This window comes from Tachypleus tridentatus, chromosome 7, assembly GCF_004210375.1.
Source record: "Tachypleus tridentatus isolate NWPU-2018 chromosome 7, ASM421037v1, whole genome shotgun sequence".
Taxonomy (NCBI): domain Eukaryota; kingdom Metazoa; phylum Arthropoda; class Merostomata; order Xiphosura; family Limulidae; genus Tachypleus; species Tachypleus tridentatus.
The window spans coordinates 64,276,199-64,292,744 of record NC_134831.1 but is presented as its reverse complement, the minus strand read 5'-3'; the positions used below and the strand labels follow the sequence as shown (position 1 = coordinate 64,292,744).

The following is a 16,546-nucleotide window of genomic DNA, read 5'->3' as shown; positions in this document are numbered from 1 at the left end:
AGGTTTCAAAAGATTCACGTGGTATTCAGCTAAAGAAATATCACGTGGTCACACAACATCTGAAGAAAGTTGTTTTCCATACTGCTATCAGTGAAATCTTAATATTAATAATAAAACAACACGCACTCCGTTTATTTTTAGACATTTAAAGGTAACCTGATATCAAATAATGACATTTCAATCTCTCGCAAATCAACTAACGAAATTATTGGTTCATCTATAGTTTCAGATAAGGTGAACTTGAAATATTTTTGAAAGCGACCGTTAAGTTTGTGTTTTAAGTTTAACTAAATCAACTTTACAGCAGTTACTTTAACAAATATATTTCTGTTCATTATTATAGATAAGTTTGTCTTTTTTACAGCAAGGCCACATGTGGTTATCTGCAGTGTTCACCTCGCGGAATCGAATCCCTGATTTTAGCATTGTAAATTTGTAGACTTACCGCTATCCTACCGAGGGACATATGCTATGAATAATATAAAGTCTAAGCATCTAATTTTACCCTTAAGTTTTTGAATCTCACTTTCTAGTTCGTTGGTTTGATCCTAAACACAAAGCTACATTATTGGCTATCTATGCTGTAACCGTCACCAGTATCGAAACCCGATTTTTAGTGTTGTAAACACGTAAATGTGCCACTTAGCCATTGAGAAGGGGCAGTTTTGAGAATTAGGAGTTACTAACTCATAGTAAAATATTTAAATATTTTACAAAAATGTAAAAATTAAAATAGAACAACATTGGTTCAAAGCGTGGTTAATAACATATATAGTTGCAATACTTTGACCAATCAGTATTTCCTATTAGATTTACTGTGGTAATCAGTTTTTTAATATTTATTTTAAATTCCAGAGCAGATCCACATTTCATTCTCTTGAAAATTAAGAATATCTGAGCAATACCTAATTAGACTTATTGCGTTGAATATGTCAAACAATGTGCTTGGGAATGTTAAAAAAACACAAGAAACCTGCGATGGTTTTACTGACATTTCATGTTCTACAGCAATTCCTGAATGTTAAATCCGAAATTGAAATCCATTTTTCTTGGTCAGGTATAGATTTTTTTTTTATAAAATTTCATATGCACTCTAACATAAGTGGGTTTTATCATTAAAGTCTGGTCACATTTTGTTATGCTAAAATATGACAACCACTACCTATAGATTTCTCTAGACCAATTGCGACGTGAGAATCTTATCGATTTTGTTTATTTGTTTGTTTGTATTGAATTTCGCGCAAAGCTACAAGAGAACTATCTGCACTAGCCGTTCCCAACTTAGCAGTGTAGAACTAGAGGAAAGGCAGCTAATTATCGTCACCCACCGCCAATTCTTGGGCTACTCTTTTTTACCAACGAATAGTGAGATTGGCCGTCACTTTATTACGCCCCCACGGCTGAAAGGGCGAGCATGTTTGGCGTGACGGGGATGTGAATCCGCAACCCTCAGATTGCGAGTCGAATGCCTTAACCACCTGGCCCTGCCAGGCCCAAATCTTATCGATCGTTCTGGAGATCACAAGAAACACACCGCTAGTGTATAAACGGTTAACAAACCGCAAGTTGTGTCATTTTTAGACAATATTTATTTGTGCGCGCACTTTTACATCATTTGTTTTTTTCCAATAGTATTTATTCCTGGCTATGGCAGCAAGAGATTGTGTAAATAACCCAAACATATTCTGCTATATTTATTGTAAATTTGAATTGAATGAAAGTTTTTTTAATTCCTGATTTATAAAAAAAAATTCTTATACGATAGAAAAAAATAAATATTATTTTCAAAATCTGCGTAGTTGAATTATAGAATATTCGTTATTAAAAACCAAAACAACTTTTACGAATTTTAAATTCGCAGGTCCGTGTAACAGAAACGATGTTAGTGACCATTGCAATAAAACGACCTCTGTCAAGAAAATATCGTTTTGACCTTTCACCTTAAAGTATTATTTAAAGAAATATGATATTTTTTAATCTAAAGATCTCTCTTCTGTTTATATACTCGGAAAACAATATAAAGACTCGAGAAAAATGACTCGTATTTCGTTCGACTTACATGCTTAGTGGATCTTTACTGGGTTATTTGAGACATAGATTGCACTTCATACTTGGCTGCCAATCAAAATTTTGAGCTTAACTGAAAACTGTTATTTAAGAAAAATAAAGGAACAATCATTTTGTGTTTGAAACAATGCTAGCTTCTCCGAAAACAAACAAATAAACTAAATCACCGCTTACCTATCCATGTACGGTCGAGATAAATGGAAACAAAGGACGGTGGAATGGTGAAGTAGTCGACAAAAGAATACAGCTCCAGCATAAACCATAATTTGTCACTCGCGGCTATAAACTGGAAGATACGTACATAGAGAGGGTCTTTAATTAGTTTTGTATTTGCAATTTTAATTTATTCATTAAGACTCAGAACTATAATATTATATCACCTTCGTTGCTTGTTCTGCTTCTTTCTATGTCAAATAAATATAGCAAAAACTGTCATTTTATGTTGAGTTACGCAGTACTGTGTACTATTTATTGAAAAAAAAACATTTATATTCGAATAGAAGAAGATTTCTTCCAGAAAGCCTCATTAATTCATCTATTTATCTGTTCCACCTACCTTTAAATAGAAGTGAAAAGGATAATTTCTTCATTAGATTTCACACTAAAATATAGTTATAGTCATAAAATGGGTTTTATCAAGCTGTATTTACATATCTTTGTAAAATGATCAGGTGGAAATCCTCCCATTTCATCAAGACTGTGAACTTCATGTTAATTGGAACTTAATCATATGTGGTTCGTGAGGATTAATTACTGAGAATGTTCTCTCTGTTCTAAGCCGTTACATCGGCTTTTTCTGTTAAATTAATTTGCACTTGTCATATGCATCCAGAAGTTTTAGGGCGTTACTACCTCAAAAATGACACGGATAGAGCTTTTAAAGCCGAAGTCTATTGCTATGCCTAGCACTTTATAGTGTTTAGTCTATAAAATTGAATTAATAACCTCAACATGTCTAATAATCACTATTGACTCTTCCTATTCAAACGGTTTCAGGAAATTAATTTTATACAAAGCTTAAGAAACGAGATTAAATATTTTACAAAAGTCTCACTTTATGGAGCATAAATGTACCATAACATTCTCTCTTAAAGGCTCTCAGGTCCTTTATATTAATGACTTTCTAATGTTACTAGCATTATATCGTTTATAATTAATTATAAACTTCCTTTTCAAGTTAAAGTGAGCCCAAAATTGTTGTATCTATATTTTATTTAAAGTTCTGTATTTAAATATTAAAGTATGAAGTTTTTTGTTTTGGGAGTTATTTTAGTTATTTTATATTTTGATTTTAATATAATACACACTCGCAAAATACGACTAAAATTTAGCCTTTTTCTTCAAAACGTTGTCTCAGAAAAGCTTAGTTTTTTGAAAGTCAGTTCTTATAAAGCGCATACATGAAAGAGATTATTGGAGGTATAGCAGACTTTATTCAGATTATTTTTTGTACATTAAAAAAAACAAGCCTAATTAGAACTGAAAATAATTATTATGACCAAAGAGTAACATAAAGTAAACTACAGAATCCGTACAAAAAGAAACATGAAAGTACTGTGAAATTAATTTAAAATAAATCAAACCCGAATAAAACTGTTCTGTCTATCTATATTATATGCATATTTGATTGTTAATAGGGTCTAAATAGCGTCACACATGTATTATTCATATATGAGCCCTTGCCCTGCAGGGAGTTATTTAAGACAAAATCAAATATAATCTGACTAATACCACAATTGTTCATTCAACCATCAGCCAACATAACTTTGAGCTGATCCCGAGTCGCCTTTTCTTTGTAATCGAAAACAAATAAGTGATAAAAAAATCACACTTGTTGTTCTTACCAATATAATTATATTATTTTCTAGTAACATCTGTCATCTGTAGGCTGGTGCTAAAGAATGTTTTACCAAATCAGTGTCATCCAATAACAGATTTATGGGATATCGATCAACGGTAGTATCAATTTTAACGATCTGTGTCAAAATGTATTATCAATTCTTATGTAGTTGATATGATTCCAGCTCCAGTACTTTAACTGAAATAGTTCACCAGATATTGAGTGATGTTATTAATTAGGTAGTTATCAACTTAATAGATATACTTGAAGTTTTGGTTCAGTATACCTAATATTTTTACTTTTTTGTTTGTTTTTGAATTTTGCGCAAAGCTGCACGAGAGCTATCTGTGCTAGCCGTCCCTAATTTTGCAGTGTACGATTAGAGGGAAGGCAGGTAGTCATCACCACCCACCACCAACTCTTGGGTTACTCTTTTACCAACTAATAGTGAGATTGACAATAACTTTATAACACCCCCACGGCTGAAAGATCTGTTTGATCTGTTTAGAATTTCGCGCAAAGCTACACGAGGGCTATCTGCGCTAGCCGTCCCAAATTTAGCAGTTTTAAGACTAGAGGGAAGGTAGCTAGTCATCACCACCCTCCGCCAACTCTTGGGCTACTTTTTTGCCAACGAATAGTGTGATTGACCGTCACATTATAACGCCCCCACGGCTAAGAGGGCGAGGATGTTTGGTGCGACGGGGATTCGAACCCGCGACCATCAGATTACGAGTCGCACGCCTTAACGCGCTTGGCCATGCCAGGCCCCTCATATATGAAAAATGTTTTTATGCAAACTGTGTCAATTTAATGATATTTTGCATACTCGACGTACGATGTCAAACAAGAGTTTTATCTTTAATTAGATAGTTATGCAAACAACTTACTCATAAATGTCCACATATCTTGGACTGCAGCAAAAGAAACATATATAGGTGTATTTCTGGTGGTGGGGAACAATAATATAATGTCGTAACATGTTTTTATATTATTTCAAATATTTAATTACTTTGGCTCCGTAAATTTCGATGACACTGATAAATTTTTTCTGTTCTTAAACACATTTGAAAATATTCGTTAACATTACGAAAATCACAAAGTTTATATAAGTCCGTGAATAAAGGTGTTTTTCAAAAACTATTTGTTATGTTTGAAAGGATGATAGATTATAAATATTCAGAATTTTGTGAAGCACCACTTATTAAAACCAAGACTCTTGGATCCTCTCCATTAGGACACAATCAAACCCTTTATAACTTTGTATTATTGTTGTTCTTAGAAATGAAACGAAATAATTGTAAACAGTATATTAATTTTCTATGTATTTAGAACATTTCTTCATCATATATAATCCTCACTAAAACATACCAAGAAATGAAACAATGAGTATTATTGTGAGTATTGAAGTGCAGATTACAATAATTAATTTTTATACAACCAAGTATTATTGTGAGTGATGAAGTTCAGGTTAGAATAATTAATTTTTATATAACCAAGTATTATTGTGAGTGATGAAAAGCAGATTACAATAATTAATTTTTATATAACCAAGTATTATTGTGAGTGATAAAGTGCATATTACAATAATTAATTTTTATACAACCAGTTCAATAAAGACGAGCGAGACAACACACAAGTTAGGCGAAAAAACCTTTGTTTTGAGCATTAGAGAATTAACTTTTTCTTTTTTGAAATATCTAATGTAAAATTAGTGAGGATGCTACTCATTGATTAACTAGTCACTAAAGTTTCTATGATCGTGATAGTTAATCGAAAATATTGAGTAGTTTTAAAATAGTTCCTAAACACAATGTTAAATTTGACAATGAAACTTTTACTAGTCTTTTACCTTCCCTCTGAAAACAAAGAGCATACAAATGCATCTCAACATATAACTTTAGTTCACATAATCTGAAACAAAAACATTACATTGTTCTGCTGAAAAAAACAACCACAAAACACTCACCTGTTTAAACTCAATAGTTCTTGAAAAAATGTTTGACTTTCATTAAAAAGAAGTAAAGTTAGAAAAGGTGATTCCAACACAAATGTCTTTACTTACTCGTATAAAAAAGTAGACCATAAAAAATATATTTAGCGCTAAGTCTATCTGTTGGGTTGTGTTGTCTGACCACTGCTGGCACTTCTCTACCCCGTCACTGAAAGAAAACAGTAATTAATATCTTTACAAACACGTAATACATGTAATACCTTAAAATGTTATTAGAATTATACGTGATATAGTTTATTAGTGATCGCATTAAAAGTACAGTCACTGTAATGTCTTAGAAATATAATTAAAAATAAACAAAGAAAAGAATTTTGAAACTATAACTGCGAAAAGTGTAGTAATTATTTTCTCGTGTTTCGACTGTTTTATGCTGTGTGTTACTTTGAATTCTAAATACTGCTAAAGTCATGTTTTCCTTCTTCTTGGCATAAAAGGTTTTGGGGCTGATTTTGGAATGTCAGTGAGAAAGTTTTTGTAATGTCTTCTTCCGCATGCTTATGATAATCAGACACTCACTTGGGTTAAAATGATCGATAAGCTGAGATAAAATCTGAAGTAATCTGTCATATTTCACAAAGCTACTCAATTATTTCATCTCTTGATCTGTGATCAACGGAATGAGGTAACACTTTACTTACTTTAAATTGCCGTTACTGATATACATTACATGACCAAAAGTATGTGGACACCCGACCATCACATCTTTTTGTCGTTGAACATCTCATTCCAAAACCTTGAGCATTATAATGGAGTTCGTCTCTCCTTTGCTGCTATAACAGTCTCCACTCTTCTTGGAAGGCTTTTCACTAGAGCTTAGAACATGGTTGTGAGGATTTGCCTATTCAACCACAAGAGAAATGAGGTGAGGCACTGATGTTCAGGCGAGAAGACCTGGTTTGCAGTCGGCGTTCCAATTCATCTCAACGGTGTTTGATGGGGTTGAAGTCAGGGCTCTTTGCAGGCCAGTTAAGTTCTTTCACGTCTACCTCGGCAAACCCTGTCTTTATGGATCTCACTTTGTGCACGGGGGCATTGTCATGCTGAAAAAGAAAAAGGACCTTCTCCAAATTGTTGCCATAAAGTTGGAAGCACACAATTCTCTAGAGTGTTATTGTATGCTGTAGCATTAAGATTTTTCTTTGTTGGAACTAAATAGCCTAGCCCAAACTATGAAAAACAGCCCCAGACCATTATTCTTCCTCCACAGAACTTTACAGTTGGCATTATACATTCAGACAGGTAGTGCTCATCTGGAATTCGCCAAACCCAGATCCGCCCGTCAGATTGCCAGATAGTAAAGCGTGATTCATCACTCCAATGGAGGTGTGCTATACACCACTCCAGCCAACGCTTGGCATTGTGCATGGTGATCTTAGGCTTGTGTGTAGCTGTTCGGCCAGGGAAACTCATTTCATGAAGCTCCCGACGAACAGTTCTTGTGCTGACGTTGCTTCCAGAGGCAGTTTGGAACTCGGTAATAGGTTTTACAAGTGTGGACGGACGATTTTTACGCGCCATGCGCTTCAGCACTCGGCAGCCCCGTTTTGTGAGCTTGTGTGACCTGCCGCTAAGTGAGTGAGTTGTTGATGCTCCTAGACGTTTCCACTTCACAATAACAGCATTTACAGCTGATTGGAGCAGCTCTAGCAGGGCAGAAAATTGACAAATTTACTTGTTGGAAAGGTTGCATCCCATGGCAGTGCCACGTTGAAAGTCACTGAGCTCTTTATTACGGCCCATTTTAGTGCCACTGTTTGTCTATGGAGAGTGCATGGCTGTATGCTTCATTTTATGCACTTGTTAGCAATGGGTGGGGCTAAAATAGGCGAACCTACTAAGTAGAAGGAGTGTTCACATCTTTTGGCCATGCAGTGTATCTTGATAACAGATACCTTTGAAGAGCAGTATTTAATAAAACTGGATATCCATGGTGAAACCTCTTTGAAAATCGGAGGACTTCTTGCTCTCACCTATTTTTTGTAGTCTTTCCACGTAAGGTATGCCTGCATACACTCATAACACTTCAGCAATCATTCGGTGTATTTGAACCGTTGTCTATTGTGCGTTTAGTAAAATAATAACAAACAGGTATATGGCGTAGATGCTAATAAAATGGCCAGTTATGTATTTTTGGTACAACCACCCTGAAGACCAATAAAGAATCCCTAGAAATAAGAATTTCTACTGATTTGGTAGGTATTGAGGCCGAGTATGAGAGAAACACCTAAGAAAACGATAAAAGGAGCGTGAATCTTCTGCATGATCAACTATAACCTTCATACTAAATACTGAATAAATAATAGGAGCTGATACATCGTGCCCTACCGTGTTATAACACCAACTTCACTTGAATTCTTTAGTCAGTTAATTTCCCTATCTTAACACATTTGTTTTCGTTAAGACTGAAACAAATGCCATGGCATATTTTTAATCGATGCTTATGTAATTTCTTGAGTCTTTGATTTCTATGTTTGGTTACATATGTCTAAAGAGTGCTCATTTTGAAAATAGTGTAAGGTTTTGTCTTCTGTAAAAAATATAATTATTTCTCAACTAAATATAAATTTATTTTCAGCTTTCGATTTGATCTTATTGACTTGACTTTATAGTTTTTCGTTTTTATGGCAACGTTTCTTGTTTTCCGTATTTCGTAAGATACGTCAATATGAGATTTGGTTTGGTTTGTTTTGAATTTCGCGCAAAGCTACACGAGGGCTATCTGTACTAGCAGTTCTTAATTTAGCAGTGTAAAACTAAAGGGACAGCAGCTAGTCATCACCCACCGCCAACTCTTAGACTACTTTTTTACCAACGAATAGTGGGACTGACCGTAACATTATAATGCCTCCCACAGCTGAAAGGACGAGCATGTTTGGTGGGACGGGGATTCGAACCCGCGACTCTCGGATTAGGAGTCGAATGTCTTAACTACCTGACCATGTCAAAATGAGAGATTGCTTGAAAAGAAACTGAAAAAAACAACTTACTAGACATTTGAGTACTAGGCAAACGAGTGCAACATTTGTTTTATTTAGCTGTAAGAATGTTGAAATAAAACGTTAAATCCGAAAGTATATACTTATACAAGCACACAGCCTTATAAATATAAAATCATTACAGTGTTACAAAATTGGGTTAACATGAAATAACCATTTATTTAATTCTGACGAAAAGATTTCTTATAATATTGTAAGAAAAATTAGTTGAAGGTGTGACTGTTAAACTATATAAAATTATAAAACAAGAAACTAAATAGTTCCTCCTTTTTGTAAATAGCCATTCATCTCATTACAACGTTATAATATTTCATCACAACAGTAAGAAAAGATTAAACTGTAACATTAAATAAAATTCACTCTGCAATTGAAAAACTGTAAAATTGGCTTACAGTACTGGCTTTTACATTTAGAAGTAATGTGTTCACAAACGTTTTTCATCATTATTTGCATTATAAAATAGTACTTTAATTTTCTTTAACACGATGTAGTTTGTTTTGAATTTTTTAAAGCTACTAAAGGGCTGTCTGTGCTAACACACGAACTTTTGCACACCTTTCCTATTACATGTAGTAATAAAACAATCAGAAATATATCATCTGGTATAGTGTCATTTGAAATTTGAAGAATTTTCAGTTTTCAGAAATAAATACATGTTAAAGATTTAAAATGAGACTGGCAGAATTAGATCTAATGTAAATACAGACGTCAAAACAATCTCTGTGTTTTATATACTCTAAGGGGAACATACCCATTGTCGGGAACATTTAGATTGTAATACAAATGATTGCATTTGATATAATTAAGTTAAGAAAAATTTTATAGAACAATAAAATTTATATTTCTGCATAAATCACATTCAAGGTACATGCTGTTCTGGATATACTGATAAAATATTGAAATATAAGTCTGATTTCAAATATGAACATTACTTTATTAAATTATGTGTTATTTTCCTGTAAAAAAAGCTGAAAGACGAACATGTGAAACCCTTTTCCATTTTTATCAGTTATTTTATTTGATATTTGAGGTTGTTCTAACACAAAATTGTTCACTGCACTGATATAGTATTGACCCTTGGATATAAACCTCTTTAGTTCAAATACTACAAGTTAAAAGTTCTGTTAGTTTTTCCAATGCTTAAGTTCTACCAGTTATTTTTTTATGTTGAATAAGAAAGACTGCTTCATATTGTGGTTTATCACTACTGTGTTTATTTTGTGTGTTTGTGAAATTTTGATTTGAAAATGTTTTCTTTTTAATATCTATAAGATCCATTTAATTTTGGTCAATTACACTATGTAACACAGATAACACTATGTAACACAAATTTTGTTCCTGGATAACATGTATTATTTATTAATTGCTTATATTGTAAAAGTACAGAAAATGCCTATTATTCCCTTCAAACTTTGCTTTTATGACCTGGACAATGAAATTTTGAAATTAACTTATTTTCTATGTAAAAACGGGAAAAATTGCACATTTTCATTTACATAATGTCTGAATAAAACGACATATGAATCAAGATTTACATGTATTTATATTAAAGTTATACAAAAATGTTTAGAAGTGAGTAGTTTTTCGAGATTTTCGTCTGTAATGTAAAGCATTTTCACGTATCAGCCCCCAAATGTAGTCTCTCATAATGTTTTCGTTATACGCTCCCAGATCACAAAAGCAAAGTTTGAATAGAAAAATATGTCTTCTCCATTTACTTTAGACATAAGCAATTGCAAAATAACACTTTCTGCCCAGGAACAAGAAAAAGTAAAAATGTTGTTACGTAGTGTTATTTTAATAATATTTAAATGTCATAATTTGTTTTGTTAGATATAAATTTTAAAACCAGAGCTTTTAAGAAACACAATACAGTTTTTTTTGTCTTAAACTATAAGCCCATTATTAATGTATGTTGTTATAATTAAGCAATCTGTTTATTTACAGATAAACCACAATACGATGAAGAGTTTTAATAGCTAGACAAACTTTTCCCTACCAAATCACTGTGTTGTTTATATAACTTGAATAATAACAATTTAGCAATGTCACTAAAAGTTTTAAAACAAAATGTAATTACATACACGTGAATAATTTGTCAGTGATTTTGGGGCTTTCTATTCTGTACCACAGATATTAAATTTTCAGTTATAAAAAATATTTTATATATATAAAAAAATGCACGTCTTCACTAAAATAATTCTAATTAAACTACAATACAAACAGAAGGGAAAAGGAACGTGAAGGAAAACAGTGGGGATAGAAAGAGCGAAATTTTACTCACCCATGGGCAGGATCCCCCGTGCTAGAAAAGGAAGCAAAGGTGAAAGGAAGGCAAAGAAAGAGAGGTTTGTAATGTTGTGACTAAGAAGTTATACTAACAAGTTATTTTTTGCCCATAAAGAGCAACAAAAAAAAAGAAAACTGGTCCATTATTTCCTCGAAAGATGGGTTTTAAAATAATCAATTATACACTTTCGTGTTTATCTATAAATCGTTTAATTTCAAGCTAATGATTCTATATACTTTTCAAGTACATTAATAAAACTTGCAATGTTTAATGAGTTAGATCTATTAACAAGTTTTAAAACAATAAAGTAAAAAAATGCTCTTTTAACAAAATTCGAATCTTTTAATTACTACAACAATAAACCATGAAGAATAATTATAATATTATACTTAAACGTTCAACCTTCATATTTCGTGGATTAATAAAATTATTTTACAAAATGAAAAAATAAAAAAGAAAGCCATTTTAAATATAATAATATAATTCTTAAAGTCAACTTTACATTTAGTTATCGAAATTTCTTTAATGTACAAAAAATAGGACAACGATGTTTAACATTTAATACAAAATTATTATTGAAGTTAATGCTGACACAGATACATATATAAATTTCTCAGTCATGATTTAAACTCAGTAACTGAATTTTTGATATCCATCTCGTGAGGATAACCTGAACCAATCAGACATAAAATAAACAAACTAAGCAAATAATTATTCCTTGCAGAATATGAAAGACAAGTGTGCTGACGGGTAATTAATTACGTAAGATGCGTGCAGAATTTTAAGTGTTATTTTTTGCGTAGAAAATATTAGAGGGGTGATTTTAATTTATGAAAAGAAAGTAAATAAGTAACTCGTATTTGTCTAAAAACTGATTTTGAACGATAAAACTGTGCGATAGCTTGAAAATTCTAAAACTTTAATTTTGTTCATAACTAATTTTTCATAGTAGTAATAATTGTAGTTTCAAACAGCTACACAACTATAGTTGTCATCATTTATTAGATGAACTGAGTCACATTGAAAGATTTATGTTGTAATAGTTAAGAGAATGAGTTGTGTTTTATTTTAGGCAGTAAACAACCTATACTGTAAAATACAACTAATCAGACAAAACGAAACATTTACATAAATAGAGGCAAAATTATTGCATGTATAATGAAGCTGCTACATATAATTTGATTCCTATTGGTTGTGAATGCGGTTGTGAATCCGCCTTCTCTTTTGTTTGGTTGGTTTGAATTTCGCGCAAAGGTACACGAGGGCTTACTGCGCTAGACGTCACTAATTTAGCAGTGTAAAACTAGATGGAAGGCAGCTAGCCATCAATACCCACCGCCAACTCTTGGGCTACTCTTTTAAAAACGAATAGTGGGATTGACTGTCACATTATAATGCCCCCACGGATGAAAGGACGAGCATATTTGGTGTGACGGGAATTCGAATCCGGGACTACCAGATTACGAGTTGAGTGCCTTAACCACCTGGCCATGGCAGGCCCCTCTCTTTTGTAAATGTATTAATATAATGCACATGAACTTGGTGGAAAGCAAAATATTTCCTTTTCATCACAAAATTAGTGTATCCTATTGTTTCTTTGATTCAAGTAAATTAAACCGACATCTGTAACCATATAATACACGAAACAAAATTAGTATTTTGATAATTTTGAATACTGTAATCTTATAATTAAGAAAAATGGTTTGTAATAACTAAACAATCGACAACTTTGTACGTTATAACAAAGGTTTACAGGGAAGAACGATTTTTCTTTCTTTACAATCGATACACGGCCTTTGTCTCAGAGTATTCTATCTCACACATTTTTTGTAATGTACAACACTTCATAGAAATATTGTTTCTTCAGAAATCCTTGGACCCCAGTGGCACAGACAGTATTTCTGCAGACTTACACCGATAGAAACTAGATTTCAATACTGTGGTGGGTAGAGCACAAAATCACATTGTGTTGTCTTGTGTTTAATTACAAATAAACATGGCTCCCTGAATTGTTTATTTTGAAGTTTAGCACAACAAGTACACAATATGTTATCTGTGCTTACCCCACAACAGGCATCAAAACCCGTTTTCTAGAGCTGTAAGAGCGCAGACATGCCACTGGCAGATATCTTCCAGAAATCGAGGGAATGTTTATTTCAACATTGAACCTTACTGAATTACACTATTCGAGTATATTACTGAAACATTTTAAGAGCGAAAGACCATTCTGTGAATCTGGAAGGCTCTCTGAGAAGATAAGAATTGACGTCAGGTTTGTTTTATTAGTTCGTATAGCACGCGGTACCGATATTTTACTTTCAAGTGACGTAACTTTACAATTGCTTTTTCACGTGCTTCTGATTCCATGTTCCATTACTCTGAGTAGAAATCAAGTTTGTCCATTCTTTCCTAGTTTGTGTCTTATCCGTTTGGTAAATGAGCAAACAACCAATAACCCTTGGTATTATGTGAGTAACAGAATTACAAAGACACTCGAAGATTAGCGAATTCTAACTATTCTCTGCAAACATTACTGTGCAACTTTCGTCTCTCTTCCGCGTCCTTAGAGAGTTCCTTGCACCTGAAAGAATGTTCACGAAACTAAAAGGATAAAGAAAAGTATCGATTTATGCTGAGAGAAAAAATCTATAGATTCAAGAACGTTCCTCAGCAACTAGGTTGTTCCATTCTTTCCTGAACTATTACTTTCGCATGTTGTACTTTGCGGCTGCACGATATCAAATTATCTGGAAATGCCATGAGTTCTTTTAAGAAAATAAGTAAGTTTGTTAAATGAAGAGAACTAGAACGTGTGATGTAACTATTTTGGGTTGTTTCATGAATAGCTACTGTGTTTTTGATTACTGATGAATGCGAGCCCACTTGATTATCTGCAAATTTGTCCAACTAAGCTAGCATTAGAGGAACATTTTGTTGGGTTTCTATATACATTTGATTCAAAAATAAGGATGTTTTATTTTCTACAAAATTTGAATATGAAAATATATTAGGCTAATTTATCTTTGTAAGTTTCCAAATACGTTTACTAAACACCAGGTTATGAAACACACGCATTCATTTTCTTTAAACAAATTCCTTGATGAAAAGGTTTAAGATTGGTAAGATGTATTCATCTCGGAGCGAAACTTTGAATTATTGTTTATATATATGTATATACATTACTGAAAATATTATCATAATATTATTTTAAAAATTAGTATAAAATAAGATATTAAATCATTAATTAATATTTAATTGTGTTGATATTAATGAGATAAAAATACAAATGATAATGACAATGTCAGTGAGTTATTCACCAAATGTTATCTAAGAAGAAGCCACATAGATATAATTGTAACATTATTTTCTGTAATAACAAGTGACAAAAAAGGGCTTACATCATTAATACTTTTACAACCAAAGAAAGAAAAAGACGCATAAGTTAGCCACACATCAGTCGAATTGGTATTCAGCAATTCAAAATAGTCAATGTGTGGTAAAACTAACTCTGTTTGCTATCTTAAACTTCAAACAATCGAATGAAGAATCGTTAGCATTAAAATAGTGAAAATATGTATGATTAGTGTCAATAACTTTCTAGTAATTTGTGAATAACCTTAAGAAATAAAAGTAAATCATTTAACCATAAATATCGAACTAATTTTAAAATCAACTTTAAAACAGTGGAGTAACAAATGAGCATATAAGGTTAGGATAATAAAAAACAGAAAGCATAAATCTAAAACAGATGGACTTGTGGTTTTCGGGCCTTGTCAAAAGTTTTCAGGTGAAAAGCTAAAAAAAAAACACTCTTAAGCTCAAAATGAAAATTCATGTATTTCTGAATTTTGAATTTAATTGAAGCATATTTCATTAAAGAGTATTCTTTTTAAATTTAATATATTGTGATAAAACTTGGGAATTTCAAGCGACGTGTAATCAACTTACAAAAGTGGACCAGTATGTGATCGAATTTTGCAGATTTAAAACAAAATATAATCAACTTACAAGTGGGCGCCAATGTATAATCAAACTTAATAAAGGCAAACAAAACTGATCAGCTTACAAAAGTGGACCAAGTTATAATCAACCTTAGAAAAATGAAACAAGAAATAATCGACTTACAAAAGTGAACCAATATATGATCGATTTTTGCAAATTCAATCAAGACGTAACCAACTTATAAAAGTGTACTAATTCATGATCACCATTAGCAAATGCAAACAAGACATAATCAACTTTAGAAAGGTTCAACAAAGTATAATCAACCCCTAAACTTCCAAAACATACATGATTAATTTAAAACGACTGGTTGAATTCAGATTAACCTGAGGTTTAGGCAGCTGAAGTGAAATCAACTCCAGATAGACTGAGTAAGAGAACAAGTTCTCTTGTTTACCAAAACAAAGTAAATAAACTGCACTTTTCTACAAAAGAACCAATATGAAAATCAAACACGTCTTTGGTTTTCGGAATCAAATTTTGTTCGTACAATATCGAAATATTACTTCAAAATGGCGTTAACTGAACGAGTTTTGTGTTGATAATCACTTAACCGTCAGTAGTCCAATATCTCATTTTGTTTCCCTTGAAATAAGCGTTATGAGCAATAACAATACAAAATTCTGAGTTGAATTAGCTAATTACTTGTCTCCTATATCACCTAGCAAGACAATACTTTGTTACTCTCAAAGCTGTAAAGATTTCCCGAGTAAACGTAAATCGAAAATCCAATTTGTTTGTTTGTTTTGGAATTTCGCACAAAGCTACTCGAGGGCTATCTGTGCTAGCCGTCCCTAATTTAGCAGTGTAAGACTAGAGGGAAGGCAGCTAGTCATCACCACCCACCGCCAACTCTTGGGCTACTGTTTTACCAACGAATAGTGGGATTGACCGTCACATTATACACCCCTACGGCTGGGAGGGCGAGCATGTTTAGCGCGACGCGGGCGCGAACCCGCTACCCTCGGATTACGAGTCGCACGCCTTACGCGCTTGGCCATGCCAGGCCTTCCAAAATCCAAAGGGAAGTCCATTTTGTGATGGTATATCTAATCATCAGGGAAGTTTATCCTGTGAGGGTATATTTAATCACCAAAAACACTTTAATGCGCCAAAGGGTTTACAAAAGCTTGATAAAATTTTTCATGTATTAATATTTTACGTTGACCAAACAACAGTGCACGGTTTTGTTTGCTTATAAATGGGCATCCTCGTGAATAACTAATTACTGGTAATTACCCTGTCGATTAAGCTTGCGTTATAGAAACAAAAGTATGTAGAAATTGAGTGTGAGCTAAGGAAACCGAATACCTTTGTCAAAAACTATTCAAAGATAA

At 32.8% G+C, this 16,546-nt stretch overlaps 1 protein-coding gene across 4 annotated transcripts in view; it reads right to left on the bottom strand.

The window, feature by feature from the left end:
* The window catches only part of LOC143255836 (calcium-activated potassium channel slowpoke-like), a 143,033-nt gene that overhangs the window by 68,125 nt on the left and 58,362 nt on the right, over positions 1-16,546 (bottom strand). For all 4 annotated transcript variants that reach the window (XM_076512140.1, XM_076512141.1, XM_076512143.1 and 1 more), the window contains exons 3-5: positions 11,202-11,222; positions 5,973-6,069; positions 2,242-2,353 (exon numbers count right to left, since the gene is read on the bottom strand). In XM_076512140.1, the coding sequence (XP_076368255.1) occupies positions 2,242-2,353; positions 5,973-6,069; positions 11,202-11,222 (230 nt within the window). The remainder of the gene's footprint in view (positions 1-2,241; positions 2,354-5,972; positions 6,070-11,201; positions 11,223-16,546) is intronic.